Below are 16,298 nucleotides of genomic sequence, written 5' to 3' on the forward strand. Positions count from 1 at the left end.
GTTTGCTTTTAACATAATTCCTTGGCTTGCTGCTGAAAGAAGAGGAAACCCTCTCTATGTTTTCATCCAAAGCCTGGAACTGCAGCAGTGAGAGGATGAAAACACCTAGTAACATTGCTGGATGAAAAAGACTCAATAAAGCCTTTTAATGTCCTTGGATATTCCACTTCTTGGGGGGTGGGGAAGAGATCTACCTTGATGTGTGGATTGAAGCTTTTCCTTCATAGAAACTCTGCCTTTCTATGCTTTTATTTTATTTGACTCTGGGATGAGCACTCCTGTCTTACATGATGTCTGAGCAAGTGAAGGAGATGGAGATGGAAGGGAAGGAGATGGAAGTCATGCCTGCCAAGCATCTGTTCCTGTGAAAGCTGGTGGTGCTGTGTTGGTGGTGTTTTGGCAGCTCTCTCCAGCACCCTGTCAATCAAACACCATCCCCACAGCAGCAGTAGCAGCATCCTATGGAATCATGCTGCTGGATCCCTCCAGTACCCTGCCCAATGGTTCTCCTCTTGCTCTCAGGGGCTCCCTCACCATTGTTACAGTGCCCTGCATACATACAGCCATAAAATCTTGGTAGGGAGTTTTATTAAATGGTTGTTCTTTTTTTGATGTTGTCTGGCATGGATTTCTCTGACTATAACTAGGGCAGCCGAGTTTCGCTGCTGTGAGGCAACTGTTCTTGAATTCATCATGAGCATGTTAATGTTTGAAGAATCTCAGATGATTCTGAGATTTCAGTTAAAAGAAGTGTTAAAATGATGCTTAGAAAAATAGTATTGGTTTGACTAAAGGGTTTCAGTATTTTATTTTTCAATTTGAGCAATACGTTTCCAAGAAGAAATGTTTTCAGTATTTTAGCTTGGTAGGAACTTCAGGTTTATCAAGGCTTTAAATAATTTAGGTGTTAATCATCCTAAGAATTTCTTTGTGGTATGGATAAAAGACTGTGGTTTTCTAACTTGTTAATGAGCAAGTTCAAACTTGATGAAGGCCTGAAGTAATTTTTACTTTATCTGTTGCTTTTTGTATAAACTAATTGTATTAATTAATGCTGTATTTATTGATTGTTACAGTTTTTATTAATTGGGTGAGAAGGGGTGATCAATTACAGAAGCTGTATATGTATGTCTGGATATCTACAACTGTAGATGTCCCTCAGTTTTGTTTTACCTGCTTAGGGCTTTTAGCATGTAAATGAGAAGCAGCTGTAGAGAAAAGCTGAACTTGTGGACTTCAAGCAGTTCCAGGAGAATTTACCAAACCAGCAGCCAAAGTTTTTTTTAAGTATGAATCTGTTTTATTGAAGCCTGTTAACAAGAGTGGGAGTGGAATTTGGCAAACTGTTTTAAGTCATTCATTTTTTAATTTTTCTGATGAATGCTGTAGCTGCAAGTTAGTTAGCAGCAGGCTTAGATGTTTTGAGGTTGGTGTAGAAAATAAGCCCATTCTGGAGCGTGGTGCCAGGTTATGTACTGTTTTCTGACATGTCCGGTTTCAGTCTGCCCAGCTTCTGACTTACCTGCTTATAAAGTATCTATGTGTACTGGAATTTGAACACACGAGTTTTCTACAAGAGGTTTTCTTGATCTTAAATGGAGAATCAAGAGTAAAGCATCTGTTGCTGAGCCTCTCCTATCTTCTGTAGAAGAGTGAGTCTGTGAAAGGAGTGTGATGAGGAGCTATCACTTCCACATCTTTCTCTCTTTCCTGCTGGCAATTTTTATGAATCCTGGAGGATGTTGGACTGCAAGATACAAGTTTGACTGGTGGTTTGGGTTTTCTTTTTGAGGCTGTTTCCTTTCTACCCATATCCATCCTTAAGATCTTTACTTCTTTTAAACCATTATGACTTCTCTAGCTGGTATTTTAAAATTTGCCTTTGGCTTTGACCTACCTAGCTCCTGTGCCTTTCAAAATGGAGAATATATGTAATAGTTTAAGGTCCTTTATGATTTCAAGGCTTTATAGGTGCATCACACCTGAGAGGCAGGCTGCACTGCAATGCAATCAAGCATACTGTGTCACTCTGAATTTACAGCCTTCAGCATCACTGTTGTGCTGTTGTTGATGTGTTCTTGAGTTAAAAAAAAAAAATAGTTTTTGCATTGCATTCACTTTTGTAAATTCTCAGCTATCATCCAGCACCTGCTGTGGTGACAGCAGTGCTTCACAATCTTATTTGCAGTAGCTAGTGTCACTTGTAGTGTAGATACATCCTGGGCTGTCATATACATCACTGGATTGGTTTTGCTCATGCTTATGCTGCAGTTTCTTGAAAGGGCTGTCATGGTTTAAGCCCAGCCTATACTCCCCCTTGGCCAGTACTTACGGGAATGCCTTATAAAGCCTGACCCTCACTCCAGCAGTTTAGACTGCAGTGCATTTAAAGCTAAATATAGATGAAGGCATATCCTGTGTTCCTAGTAATTAACTATTCAAGAGTCTTTTCTGTTGCACTGAACCCTTCACCATTAAATCTGCCACAAGTAGTGAGTCTTACTTTAACTGCTTTTTAAAAGAAAATTTCATTCCCAGCTGTCTAAAAGGACATAATTTATATTCACAGGGAGTATTTTTAAAATCCAATAGTCAAGATTCAGGTGCGAGCAGCTCTTCTCACAGTTTAAAAAGGCACTGCTTCAAAGGAAAAGAGAAGTGTAGTGCTAGAAATTTAGCATATGCATTTATATCTTTGACAGCAGCTGGAAAACTGTACCAGTATGGCTTGGTTGAAGGTAAGGTGTCATTCAACTTATAAAGCATCTCCTGTTCCTCTGCCACTGAGACAGCTAAGTAGGGGAAAAAGGCTTTCAAGCTTTGCTGTGAAGGTAGGCTTGGATCCTACAGCACTTTAAGAGATCCTGTAATATGAATGATGATATTTTAAACTCTTTGCAGATGTGCAAATAGTTTTTCCAGTGTTGCAGTCATTCCAAAATGCTCCTCAGTCTGTTAAAATTGTCACTTTAAATCTTGGTGATGAATGGGTGCCTCTCACTTTAACTGCTTATTGATCTGTTTTTATGACTTGTAAGAAGCAAAACCAGTCTTCACTCTGAAATTTACTGGGTATTTCCAGTGCATGTGGGCAGTTTTTGACTGTGGATAAATGGTAGACATAGACTATGAAGCAGTGGTTTGGCAAGTGAAATGTTTGAAATGCTGCAGAAGTGGCCAGCTAGTGATGCTGTGACTGGAAGAGGTAGTCTGGTGAAAGGGAACATATTGCATAGCTGGAGCATTATTAACAGTGTTGTTAAATGAACTGTCAGGGGTAGAGAGAGTATTACTTCAATAGTAATGTGTGATTAATCACATCTTTCCAGCCATGGAGCTTGAGTTTCTTTTCATTCATGGTAGGAAGTGTTGGTAAATATATGTACTTTTAAACTAGATCTGCAGAGTTCACAATGCCAAAATACAAATAATACAAATTTTTCTAAAACTAAAGTTATTAGGAGAGCATGCCCGAAGGACAATGCTTCTTGCACAGTAAAGCTTAATTCTGGATGAGAAAATCATATGTTGCAGTGACCTAATCACGTGCAGGGTGTGGAATAGGTGGCTTGTAAGTCTCGGTGCTGGCAATTGCTGTTGGCAGGACAGGGGATGACCCGTGATGATTGCCACATGCTGCAAAGCATCCTTGCATTCACTGCTGTTTGCATGCAGCTGTCAGTGTAGCTGCTCGTTGTGCTCATTGTGATTAAACTAATTATATCCAAAGCTGAAAAATAGTTTTGTTTTCTTTAGATAAAATGACATTAATATATGATTACTTCCCAATTTTTTTAAATGTTGAATATTGAGATTTGCTGTGAAATTTTGGAGTAATATGAGCCAAATATTTTTTACTGTTGTTGTATGATATACAGTGTAGGTCTTTAACTGTGTATTTATACACTGAGTCGATGGGAGGTATTTGGTTATCTTTTATCAGTTTTACAATACCTGTTTTTATGAACTAAAGTTACTAAAATATAGTGATGCTTGGAAGGAATGTTTGAGCAGGATTTGATGGTTAAAACATTGTCTTTGTGGTTAGACCACGGTCATGTTTTTAGCAGGATGGAATGCAGCCCTGGGAATCCATCTGTCTGGTGAACATCACCATGTGCCCTGCTGAGCCATCCCAGGATGGTTCCCAGTCCTGGTGGCTTTTGTGCCCCCAGTCATCCCCGTGAGCTGTATGGGCAACACCGCTCAACTCTTGCCCCAGCAGTAAGGGCAGAAGCTCCATCACCTTCCTGCTTGGGTTTGAACCTTCAGGGTTTTTTATAGGGATGTGAAGAACAAGGCTTTGAAAGAAGCATCTTGTCAGTTATCCTTGGATTGTACTGCGCTTCATCTTTAAGATAATGTGAAATACTCTTTTATTCTTTGAGTATACATTAAGAACTTTATATCCCTTTCACATGTCAGGATTTTACTACATTGAATGTTTGTTTTGCCTTGTCTGTAAATGCCATAGTAAAAGTTTTTTCTCTCCCTTTTTTTTTTTTCTCCAGAAATTTTATGAATAAGAATCAGAAGCCGGTGCTAACAGGCCAGCGGTTCAAAACTAGGAAGAGGGGTAGGTTATTGTTACATTGTTTTATTTCATTTTCCTCTTTGTTAAAATTATTAGAAACAGGGCAGGTGGAATAACTGAAAGTTCAATAGGATTAAGGTTTTCCTCTTCCTCAGCCATGCTAATAGTGCAGATGATGTTTCTAACTAAGCACTATGAATTCTATTTTTGCTGTATATTTCAGGACTTCCTGTAAAATTTGTATTTATTGGCTATTAAGTCTTCTCTAAACCTCAGTTAAAAAATTAGATTCTAATATTTGTATACAAGGAAGAAAACTTACTAGATGTTTTTCAGGTGTTTCTTAAAATGTCATTTTCAACTAAGAAAGCAAAATATGAGCTTTCATTTAAAGGTTATGTAAGGAAAATTACCTGACGTTTTTTGCCATAATCTGCACAATCTCTATAAATGAACCTTTCTCATCTAAAGATGAATTCTCCCACCTTCCTTCTATGAGAGACTGGCCCTGCTTTCTATAACAATAAACATCAGAAAGCTCCTGTTTCACAAATACTGGATTTGCTGTTAGTGTAGTTTGGTTTTCTTATTGTTAAAATAAAGCAGTTACCATTGCATACGTCTCATTTTTCTCATTGTGATACTGTTTTTTCTGTAAAAATGACCATCACTCTCTTTATGTACAATATTGCATCAATTTTTAAAGGAAACGAAGAGGTACTAATTATACTGATTATCCAGATATTTTGTACAGTGAGTGTCATCTTAACATGCTTGCTCACACTGTACTTGGAGTTCATTTGTCTGAGGTGAACGCCCGGCACTTTGAGGCAGAGAACAAAAACACATGTAATAAATTTTTTTCAGGGGAAAAAAAAGTCCATGAAAAGAGGCTTAGATTTTTTTTGCAGCAGCACACAAAGGTGGGGTTCCTGTCTGTCGTGTAACAGACTTTTTCCATCTTGACTTTCCTGTTTCTGATCAAAAGCTAACACTTAGTCTTAACATCTTTTGACAGAAAATGTGAGTAAGAACATTCTCTCAGTGTGAATGAGAGAAACAAGAAGAGTTCTTAGAAAATGACATTCTGACATAAGTCTGAATAGCTGAGTGAGTGTCTTAAGGTCTAGAATTATCACAAAGCTTGGATGAAAATTGCAGAAACAGTTTGATTTCAGTGACGTTAAAAAGCAGTGCCAGCTTTCTCTTGTCTTTTCTCCTTTGCACACATCATTTCTTCAGTTCAACTGGCACAGTCTCTCAAATGGAAAATATCGTTACTGTGATGCACATAAAATGTTTGTAGGTATAACTAATTGAAAAAATAAATCTATATTGTTTATGGCTAAATGTCATGATGCTCCAGTAATAGTTGGATTAATGTTCTATCAGCATGGTCCAGAACATTATGAAGTGGGAACTGTACACTGCATTAACTAGCAAAAAGCACAGATTTAGCTAGAAGAGTGGAATTAACAATCCTGTAGAAATACCTCAGTTAGATCAACTATTAAAAGCAATCAGATATGCATACTGCTGGATTGATCCAGTGTATCAATCACTAAGTCAGTTATGGTACATATGTTATTTGATATAATTGTCTTAGAAAATGTTGTCTCATAACAACTTTCTCTTCAGTCCAGGTTTTGCACTGTGTTTGGCACAATGGGTCCTAGTACAGATTTAGTCTTTGACACCTATTTAATGCAAGTAATAATTGGAATAAATAGATTTTACTTGTAATTCTGTGCCTATCTCTTGAATTTCTGTTGCAGTGATTGGAAGTGACACTAGATAACTCATTAACTACATAAAAGAAGAAAAAGACTGGGGGGAGGTCTGGAAGATTGTGGAGTGTTTGGGTTTTTTTTGGGGGGGTATTTTGAAAGATTGCTTAAATGGGATCAGAATATTAAATGGCTTTACTATAGAAATTTTAGCATGCAGACACTTCTTTGTGTTCTTGAAGCATAATACCTCTTCTTCAAATATGATGGGATACTGGTTTCTTTAACATTTGAAGATTCTGCTTAGAAAATTGTAGATACCTGTTTTCTTTCTAGACAGAGGGGGCTTGAGGAAAAGAAATGTCTTTCTAGCATATTTATTCTCTTCTGTTTATATATACTTTCTGTGTCTTTGAAGTGTCACAGGCATCTTGGACTTAAAACTATTATGGTTTTTTATGCTGACTTTCAGTAGATCACGGAGTCATGAAATTTCCCTCAGGTAGGACACAGTCGGTGGCTGTGGTTTGACCATGGCATTTCAGTCAGAGGCTATTCTGTTGTGTGTAACAGGCAGAAGATGTGTGACTTGTGTCCCATGACTCTGCAGCTCCCAGGAGTACTGCCTTTGGAGGAGACAGTGAGGCGTGACATGGCAGTCAGGCATCTAACGATGTCCATATGGACTGTTAGCACTGGTCAGCTACCTGCAATTAATCTCTGAATGTGAACAATTTCTGAGCTTTCAGAGAGCTAAAAATGAAGATTTTTTTTTTTCTTTAAAGTTTGAAACTGTGCTTAATGTCTAAAATATTTTTGAGATAGGACAATAAAATCCTTGGGCAGGAGGGCTGGAAGCAAATGGTCTTCCAACCCAGGGTCCCTACCAACCCAAACCATTCTATGATTCTAAGAAGAAGGAGCTTGTAAATCCCACTCCTTCTAGTTCTATTGTTTGACCTAGTAAGAGGTGTAAAACCTGCCTCCAGCATACATAGTGACAGCTATTAAAATCACTTTAAAAAGACCTGAAGGAAAGGAAATTATGTTGTAAAGGGAAGAACTTTCCAAGAGAAAGGAGGCATTTCACAGTTCCATGTGAAGTTTGTAGCAATCTGGGCAGCTAACCAGTTCTTAGTAAAATCTCTGTACCTGTTGAATACTGCTTCTTTTTGGTGAGGGTTAAAGTAAATGGCATCTGGCCAGTATTTGTGCTTATGGTGTAATTATGTGAGGTGTGGGTTGTACCGAACCACGTGCATGCAGACTGATGGCTGTGTGTGTTCTGAAATGGAAGAGGAAGAAATAGGAGTAGTGAAAATGCCAGTAGGTAGTAAAGAAAATTTATATATCCAGGCAGTTGACAAATCCCTAGGAGAAAAAGCTTTCTGAAGCATTAACAGTAACAGAGTGTGTATTGTTTAAAGTAAGTTGGCAGGCATTACCTGAGACCCAAGTTTGTACAGATAACATAGGGTTAATATCTGTTAAAAAATAGGGCAAAAAGGTAAATGGCAGCATAAGAAGAAGCTAAGCAAAACAATGCATATTACTTTCAGGAAGAAAATCATCTAGTAAAAAGTCAATATTAATACCTTTGTGTTAACATGAAGTCAGAAGAGGGGCCAAACAGGGCATCTCATTTTTCTTCCACAGAGATGGACTTGTGGGCCTGCTATTGAGAGGCTAAGATTAATTCTTAAGAATAAGGGTATAAATGTGATTTTCATAGAGCAGAGGACAGGAAATGTTCTGGGAACGTGATGAAAATGAGAAGCTCCGTATAGCCGTGCTGCATTGGATATTGTATGCATCACATCTGCAAGCTACACCTGCCTCTGCTAGCCCGTGATTTAAACTGTGCTTGTTTAGTAATTGCATACTTGACAGCTCAACACACTGTCACCCCTTCTTGATGATGGCTTCTTAATCACCCTGTTGTACTACATCAGCATATTCCTCTTTAGTACATGAGCTTGGTAGGAAAATATTTCAATAAACTTATAAATAATTTTTCATGCGATGAGTTCACCTCCTCTTCCTGTGTGAATTTTTAGATTGTGATAGACAAGAAAATAGTAGGGTACTCCAGATGAGAGGAGGACTTCTAGGGCAGGAGAAGAATCGATTTAAAATAGCTAAGAAATATTAATCATGGTGTTGTGTTTGCACTGAGCACTGTTTACCCAGGATACCAAGCATATAGCACCTTTCAGTTTAGATGCAAACATCTTAATTTTTATTAAAAATAGATTTGAAAAATAGGAATTATTTTTTTTTTAACTCCTCTGATAAGACAGAGCTCTGGCTTCTTACTGGTTAATGATTTTTTTTTTTTTTTTTTTTAACCCTGAAAATACTTATTTGGTAACTCGAAAGAGAATCATTGTGCTCAGAGACTTGTTTATGGGTGGAGCTGGGTTTCTTGCACATGAACAAAACTGCCTGAAGTACACATACTGAAGTACTCCATTAAAAGGCTGGCTTGTTTGTGGGTTGGTTGCTTTGTTGCTTGTTTTGCATTGTTTTAGTACTTTGAAAGAGAGCTCCAAAAGTGTATTTAGAAACCAGTCTGATAGCTCACATGGGATTGCAGTAGTATGCTTCTCTGTGTTTTCCCAGATCAAAGGCATGTTCTTCAGTTTCCCCACTCAGTCTTGTCTGGTTTGTCCATTATGGGCATGCCCTGCAGATATGAGAGAGTTTCTCAAAGAGCAGACTCCAGATCTTCATCACAGCCGAAAGTCAAGGTAACACAGCTGAGAGCCCCAAGGTCTGGGGGGAAGTAAAAGCCTGGGAAGAAGTCACTTGCAGTCCAGAGGAAGAGCATATCTAGTTCATTGAATGATGAGAGCTAGGTTGAGAGAAACTAGGTTGGCACTATGGTTGCATGCATCAGTTTAGGACTATCTGGGCTTGGGAGCAGGTGGTTTCATGAGCATGAGTATCTGTGTAGTTGAGTAATCTTTGGCTTTGGTATGAGGAGGTCAGATTTGTGGGATGGGGCAGCAATCCACATGGAGATGGGTAATAAGAGTCAACAAGCCACTAAAAGCTAGGTGTAGCAGGGGATTTCTGGAAAATAAGATTATGGTTCATATTTTCAGTGCTTCTGAGCTCTTGACAGTCAGCTGTAGAGCTGACGTTGGCTGTATGCTGCCAGACTCTTTGGAAGGATGGGTTGACTAGTCCCCTCAGCTTCCCAGCAGCCTGGGACACTTAGTGGAAGGGAGTGCTTTGTGTCACCTTCCGGATAGGATTATGACAGGTGAGGGGGATGTGTTGGGAGAGAGGGAGAATATGCGAATGGTGTGTGGAAGATGGTAGAATGAGTGCACCCCAGGTGCATGCAAAAGAAAAAGAAGAGAGAGAAACTTTTTTTACATTAGAAATAGGAAAGCTAATAAAAGTAGGCACTGTGTCTAAGTTAGTTACTTAATTGCCTTAGGACTATTGTGGCAGGAAGAAAGAGATTGGGGGAAGAAAGGCTATCAGAAATCAAGGTCTTTTGGTTAATGACAGGGATAAAAAAGCTGCAGTATGAGTTGCAGGGAAAGGAAACCTGCAAGAGCACCTGTGAAGTCCAGAACCTCTTTTCCCAAAATGTCTGTGAGAGTTACAGCTGGTATATTTCAGCCTGCGTTAGCATGTGTTTAGGCAGGAATTTTACTGATCCTCATTCATCTTAGTAACTAAAAATCTCTGGATTTATCTTCTGGATATAATACGTGCAGGTTTTTTAAGAACTTGTATCAACATTTGTGTCAGCAAGTGATAAGTTTGAGGTTTGTTGAATGCCACAGAACACATTGCAGTTTTGTTTCTGAAGTTATTTGGACAGTAAGAAGCATTTCATATGTGCCTTTATATAAAGCTGGGACTTGTTCTGTTAAGAAGCTTCGGGTGTCTATAGTAATCTGTTAGCAGCAGGAGGTATGGATAAATCTACCTCGCTTTATCTGGAGGCTGTAGTTACATCTGTTGGGGCTGATAGCCTCAAGGTCCTTTCCAACCCTAACTATTCTATGATTTAGACACAGGGATGCTCTCTGGGGGTCAGACTGTACTCTAATTGAGGTTCAACAAGAGATAGCTGTAGAAAATGCAACGTGAGCAGTGCATTCCTTTGTTCCTAGTACTGCTCAGGGCTGGAAATATAAAATATAAATTCTTGGTTACTCTGTGTTGCCTGGTGCTAAGTGTTTACACAAACCCTTTTTATTACTAACTTTTTGAAAGTATTTTAGGTATGTGACAGTAATTATTTAAAGAAAAATATCAAGAAATGAAAAATGGAGTGTTCCTATAATCAGATTATGTACACATAACTAACATTTCCTTTACTCTGCTGTCAGACTTAGCAAAGCATAATGATACACACATTCAATATCTTCAACAAGAAGAGTATGAAATTTGAAAACCATTTCAATAGTTGCATTTCTTCTGCTTTATTTATTTATTCCTATATGTTTGTATGTGTATTGGTGTTGGGGGAATGGGGAGGAGAGGGAAACAAAGGTAAACACTGAAGAATTTCCAGAGGCAATAAAAGCCAACCAACCAGACTTTTGGTGTGTTGACCAGAATGGGAAGAATATGTTTGGGTGTCATGGTCATTTCAATTGCTGGCTGATAAGGGATTTTAGCAAAAAGATTAAATGATGACTGTCCTTTTCTTCTCCTTTATTTCTGTTCCAGATGAAAAGGAGAAGTTTGAACCCACAGTCTTCAGGGATACAATTGTCCAAGGCCTCAATGAAGCTGGGAATGACCTGGAGGCTATAGCCAAGTTTCTGGATGCAACAGGCTCACGTCTTGATTACCGCCGCTATGCTGACACACTCTTTGATATTTTGGTAGCTGGCAGCATGCTAGGTAACCTGCAGTGTACTTGATAACAGAATTTTGATGATCAGGCCTGCTTCTTTTAAGCTGCTGTCTTCCTTTACAAAGTGGATATTATAAACTGTATTACAGTTTCACTTATCTAGATACCTCTTCATCTTGTATCATAGCATTGTTTGTAGTGCAGGAGTACCTAGGGACTTGATGGTGTGAGGCATTCTGCAAATGTCACAAAAATGGATACTGCTGAGAAGCCTTTGGCCTGAGCTGAGAGGACTTCATTAGCATAAAAAGGTGTAATATAGCACTGCAGATTATTAGCTGTTGCAAAGCTTTCTTTGTTGCAGCAAAGGATAGCTAAGAGAAGAAGTGAAGGATCACGAGGAGTGCTTTGTGGATGTTCGTGGGGCATTTCTCCCAGTTATTGGTAGCAGCTTGACAAAAACATCCTGTTCACCTTCCTCTGTATTTTGAAAACATTGGCTCTTTTTACTGGTCATGTTGGTTTGATTCCTGCTTCCTGCTCTTCGGTATGTAAGAAGAAAAGATGTTTTTGTAAGACACTTAAGGTAATGCAGAAAGCAAAAGACTGGAAATATCCAGGAAAAAACCTCTCAACAAAATAAGCCAGGAGAAAATTTTTGAAGACATGTTTTCAGTATTTACATGCACCTGGTAAGCATTAGAGGGGTTAGGAGGATGTTCCAAGTCCTCAAATTAGTAACAGACTGCTAATAGTTTTCTCTTTGGAAAGGATTTGCATTATTGTGGTGTTTAAAGTAGTAGTTAAAATACACGCAAGGGTTATGCTCTAACCCATTCCTATTTGATCACATTCAGGGCTCTCAAAACTAGCTGAGGTTCCTTAGCGTGAACTGAATCTCTGTCCTGTGAGGTTTGTGTGATCTAAGGTGCAGCATACTGGCCAGCCTGTCCCTTCTGTCAGGTGCCACCACAGCCTTGCAAAACTCAGTCTCTGTCCGTTCCACCATTTCCCCTGCTAGCTCTTACCTTTGCCTTTTGCTTTAATGATACTTACATAACATTTAAAAGACATGTAATTACAGCTCATACTCTAAAGTGAGAAATTGTTCCTTGTCCTTTTTTTTTTTTTTTTTGTTTTTTTCTTTTACCTGTTTTAGCTCCTGGAGGCACACGGATAGATGACAATGACAAGACCAAGATGACCAGCCACTGTGTATTTTTTGCAGATGAAGATCATGATGCCATCCGAAATTATGCTCAGGTCAGTAAAGGTGCTTGATTGATTACTGATTTCCATTTCTGTATCAAAGGGGTTACAGTGGAACATCTGCAGACTGTCTAGGCTGCAATAAGCTAGTTACAGGAGAACTGAAAATCCAGTTAACCAGTAATCTGCCTTAACCTGTACATTTTGGGTAAGAAAATAGAATGTCTAAAATAATCTGATTTTAGCTAGCAGTGCTTTATTTTACAAAAAGCAGTCTTACTTAGTCTGCTGTTGATTCATCATAGTTCTAGACGCCATCCTTATTATTTTTTTGCATTATAATAAATATTATATATAATTTTTTATATTATATATAATATAAATTATATCCTTTGCATTTTCACTATCATTATTATTTTTGTGTATGCAGTCTGAAAGCTTTGTATGAATATATTTTTAGAAACAAATTAATTGTATTAAAAATACAGTGTATATCAGAAACAGTGTGGCTAACAGGACTAAGGCAGTGAATGTCCTCCTGTACTTGGCACTGGTGAGGCTGCACCTCAAATGTTGTGTTTGGTTCTGGGCTCTTCACTACGAGAAAGACATTGAGGTGCTGGTGCATGTCCAAAGAGGAGCAATGAAGCTGGTGAAGAGCCTAAAGCACAAGTCGTATGAGGAACAGGTGAGGGAACTGAGGTTGTTGAGTCTTGAATAAAGGAGGCTCAAGGAAGACCTTATTGCTCTCTGCGATTACCTGAAAGGAAGTTGTAGTGGGGTGGGGGCTGGTTTCATCTCCCAGGTAACAAGTGATAGGACAAGAGGTAATGGCCTCAGGTTGTGCCAGGGGAAGTTTAGATTGGATATTAGGAAAAATTTCTTCACTGAAAGTGTTATCAAGAACTGGAACAGCCCAGGGAAGTGATTTAAAGACCTGTAGATGTGGCACTAAGGGACAAGGTTTAGTGGTGGACTTCACAGTGTTTGGTTAACGATTGTACTTGATGATCTTGAAGATCTTTTCCAACCTAAACGATTCTATCAAGTGTATGAATGACAAAAAGTACAAAGCTGATGCCTTCAACCTGTAGTCGTATAGCTAGTTAGGAATTTGGCATATATTCCAAGAGTTTTAATTTCTCCTATGGATGTGACATATAATTTCTTTTTGCAAGAGTAAGGCTTGCACAAATAGGTGTATGTGCAGTTAACACAAAAAAACCCAATAAAACAGTGAAGCCTAAAACATTATTGAAGAGAAGCTAATGTTGTGTAATTCCTTAATGGAAGATAATTATGTAAGAAAATATAGTAAGAATTCTGTTGAAAGTTCAAAGTCACCATGCAGTTTGGATGCAAGTAGGATTGCATAAAAATGCAATACCATTGAAACTCCTTTATGTCAAAAGTAATTTGTTAATTAAAGTAACTATTTATCTTTTTGAATAACTAATTATTGGGATGATGGAGACAGTAGATGAAAACATAAAAGCCACTGGCCCTCCTAAGGTGTTGAGGGTGGTAAGCTGCTGAAAAGGTGTGTGACTGATTTGAAGGACAACACATATTTGCTAAATAGTAGAAAGCTCCTTTAAAAATACATCTTTGATAACCGGAAGAAGTGAAATATACTTATTTCTAGAAAGGGAGTCAGTATTCTTGTGTATCAGCTTTATCATGTCTTAAAATCAGAGTATTCTACTTCAGGAAAATCTTTGTTATTGGTAAAAGCATTGATTCTATCTTCTTAAATTTTAATATTTTAATAGTTTGATAATAAAAATTGGTACTACCAGCCTTCCAAGGAGAAAGTGAACTTTAAAGTAAAAGGTTTCATGTTGGAAAATGGAAAAGAAGGCTTCAGGATTTGGAGCAGTGGAATTTTCAACGTATTCTCTGCATTTCAAACAAAAGCCACCAGACATTAACTACAACATGTTGATTTATTTTGAAGAGATGTATCCTTTTATAGACCTTGCCATTTTTTTATTTTTTTTTTTTTCATGCATAATGGGAAATAGAGCTCTTACTGAATTATGAAAAAGTGGAGTTAGGCTAAAAGAGTATTTAGAGCTTCCTTAACTTCTAGGTAATTTATTCCTCTGGCTCCGAAGCGAATCATTAGTGTGGCTTTTTTTTTTTACGGTTTTAGTCATGGAAACAATTTGGACAGTGAAAGGTCTTCAAGAAAAAAGACTAAAGCAGATGTTGATATTTTAGCAGAGTATTTCCTTATCAAATATTTCTATCATTTACAGGGACTTAGAAAAATTATGAGATTTTGTTTGGAAATATGAACAAGATGCTAGTTTATGTTTTCATCTTACACCTTTTTTATAAGAATTCTGTGTGTCTCTGCCTCTCAGCATGGCCACAACTTGATTTTCACTTGTTCTGAGCCAAAATATTACCATTTAGGATATTTGGATATATTTCCTGTTCTATGAGAACTTTCTAAACTTAATTTCTCCTACCACTACCATCCAGCCTGACAATAATGTGATTTGTTTCCCATCTAAATCTTCTCACCTGTGACAGTAAGTCATGTATTTTGTGCTGTTAGTGCAGGAGTGAGAGCAGTGATTCCTTTATTTAATATTTTATCTCTCCCTTCTATCTGAATGCACCCTGCACATATGCTGCTTCTGGTTTCATAATCTGTGGTGTTATGATTGGAAACAAGTGGCGAAAACTGGAGAGCAAGTGTTTCCAACAACATACTTGTAAAAGCTTTGTCAGATTTTCTCCCTCTTTCCGTGGCAGCAGTATGTTTTGTTGTAAGCATTCGTGTTAGTGGATTTGACAAAGATCCTGCATCTACTGAAGATGCCCAGCAGTGCTGCTCACTTCATTGGCTTACACCTGACAACTTCCCCAGAGGGCTGTGTTACCAGGGGAAGGGTGCAGAGTTAACCTCCTTCTCCTTTCCCCTACTTTTAAGCTATGGGTAGGATGAAGAGTAGAGCAGTAATAACATTTTGAGAAATGCGAGAAAATACATGATTCTGAAACTATAGTAAATTCTCTGATGCAAACATTGCTCTATAAAGCAAGAATTGCAAAACTTGTATTTTTCCCCTGGTGAACAAATTAATAGAGAAGGCAACCCAGCAGATAGCTGCAGAAACATCATTCTGCTGGCTTCTTATTTCCTGGAAGCAGTGTCTAAAGGAAAATGGCAGCGGTATATTAGAGTGTGAGAGGTCCGCAGTGCTTCCTACTTTTTCTTTCCTGATGTGGAAATAATAAAAATAAAAATACTTCTCTTCGTGGATTACTTAATGATATTCTTTATGGGTTCAGTAGTGGCAGTCTCGTTTCCCTTTGCATTTTTATTAAGAAGGATGGCTGCAACTGTTACATTTTTACAGTTAATCTGTGTTTATCTTTAGGTCTTCAATAAACTTATCAGGAGATACAAATACCTGGAGAAAGCATTTGAAGATGAAATCAAAAAGGTAATGCTAACAGCAGTCTCCTCTGGGGGGTTTCCACAGAATAAATGCAAATCTGCTGTGCAGAATAGCAGTTGATCTGTGACTATTAAACAACTCCTGCATTGTAGAATGAATCATAACCATAAGGTTTTGTATTTGGGGCCATAGATAATGCGCAAGAGAAAGTAATCACCACTGGCAGAGTGCTCAGGATTTGCCTGTTAAGCTGTAGCAGGTATTTGTGGATACTGTTTTGTGATACTGGATTCAAAGGAAGCAGGAAAAACCTGGGTAGAAATTTTTGAAAAACAAAATACAGATTTATTTTGTCTATTTTGAGTTCCTAGTAACAGATTATCTTTCTCTAATGGCCTGAGTTAGTAATAAACACTTGCTGTGCCATGACAGGCATTCTGATAATGGCAAAGCCTGTCCTGTGATTAAAATACAATATTTCTTAGAAGAAATAGCGTTTTTCTTTATTATCTAAACATCAGGAAGATTGCGGCAAGGGTCAAGTGAGGGTAAGTCTGGAGCATGATGCCTCACCATCCCTCTTG

The 16,298-nt window shown here is 38.1% G+C and overlaps 1 protein-coding gene across 3 annotated transcripts in view; it reads left to right on the forward strand.

Annotated features, from left to right (window-relative positions):
* The window catches only part of BZW2 (basic leucine zipper and W2 domains 2), a 58,741-nt gene that overhangs the window by 16,622 nt on the left and 25,821 nt on the right, over positions 1–16,298 (forward strand). For 2 of the 3 annotated variants that reach the window (XM_065666257.1, XM_065666256.1), the window contains exons 2-5: positions 4,512–4,576; positions 10,960–11,136; positions 12,249–12,352; positions 15,694–15,759. In XM_065666257.1, coding sequence (XP_065522329.1) covers positions 4,519–4,576; positions 10,960–11,136; positions 12,249–12,352; positions 15,694–15,759 — 405 coding nt within the window. In that variant the 5' untranslated portion in view covers positions 4,512–4,518. Of the gene's footprint in view, positions 1–4,511; positions 4,577–10,959; positions 11,137–12,248; positions 12,353–14,311; positions 14,839–15,693; positions 15,760–16,298 lie in introns of those variants that run through there. The other variant, XM_065666258.1, reaches the window with a different exon arrangement.

Source organism: Lathamus discolor, chromosome 2 (assembly GCF_037157495.1).
Source record: "Lathamus discolor isolate bLatDis1 chromosome 2, bLatDis1.hap1, whole genome shotgun sequence".
NCBI classification, from domain to species: domain Eukaryota; kingdom Metazoa; phylum Chordata; class Aves; order Psittaciformes; family Psittacidae; genus Lathamus; species Lathamus discolor.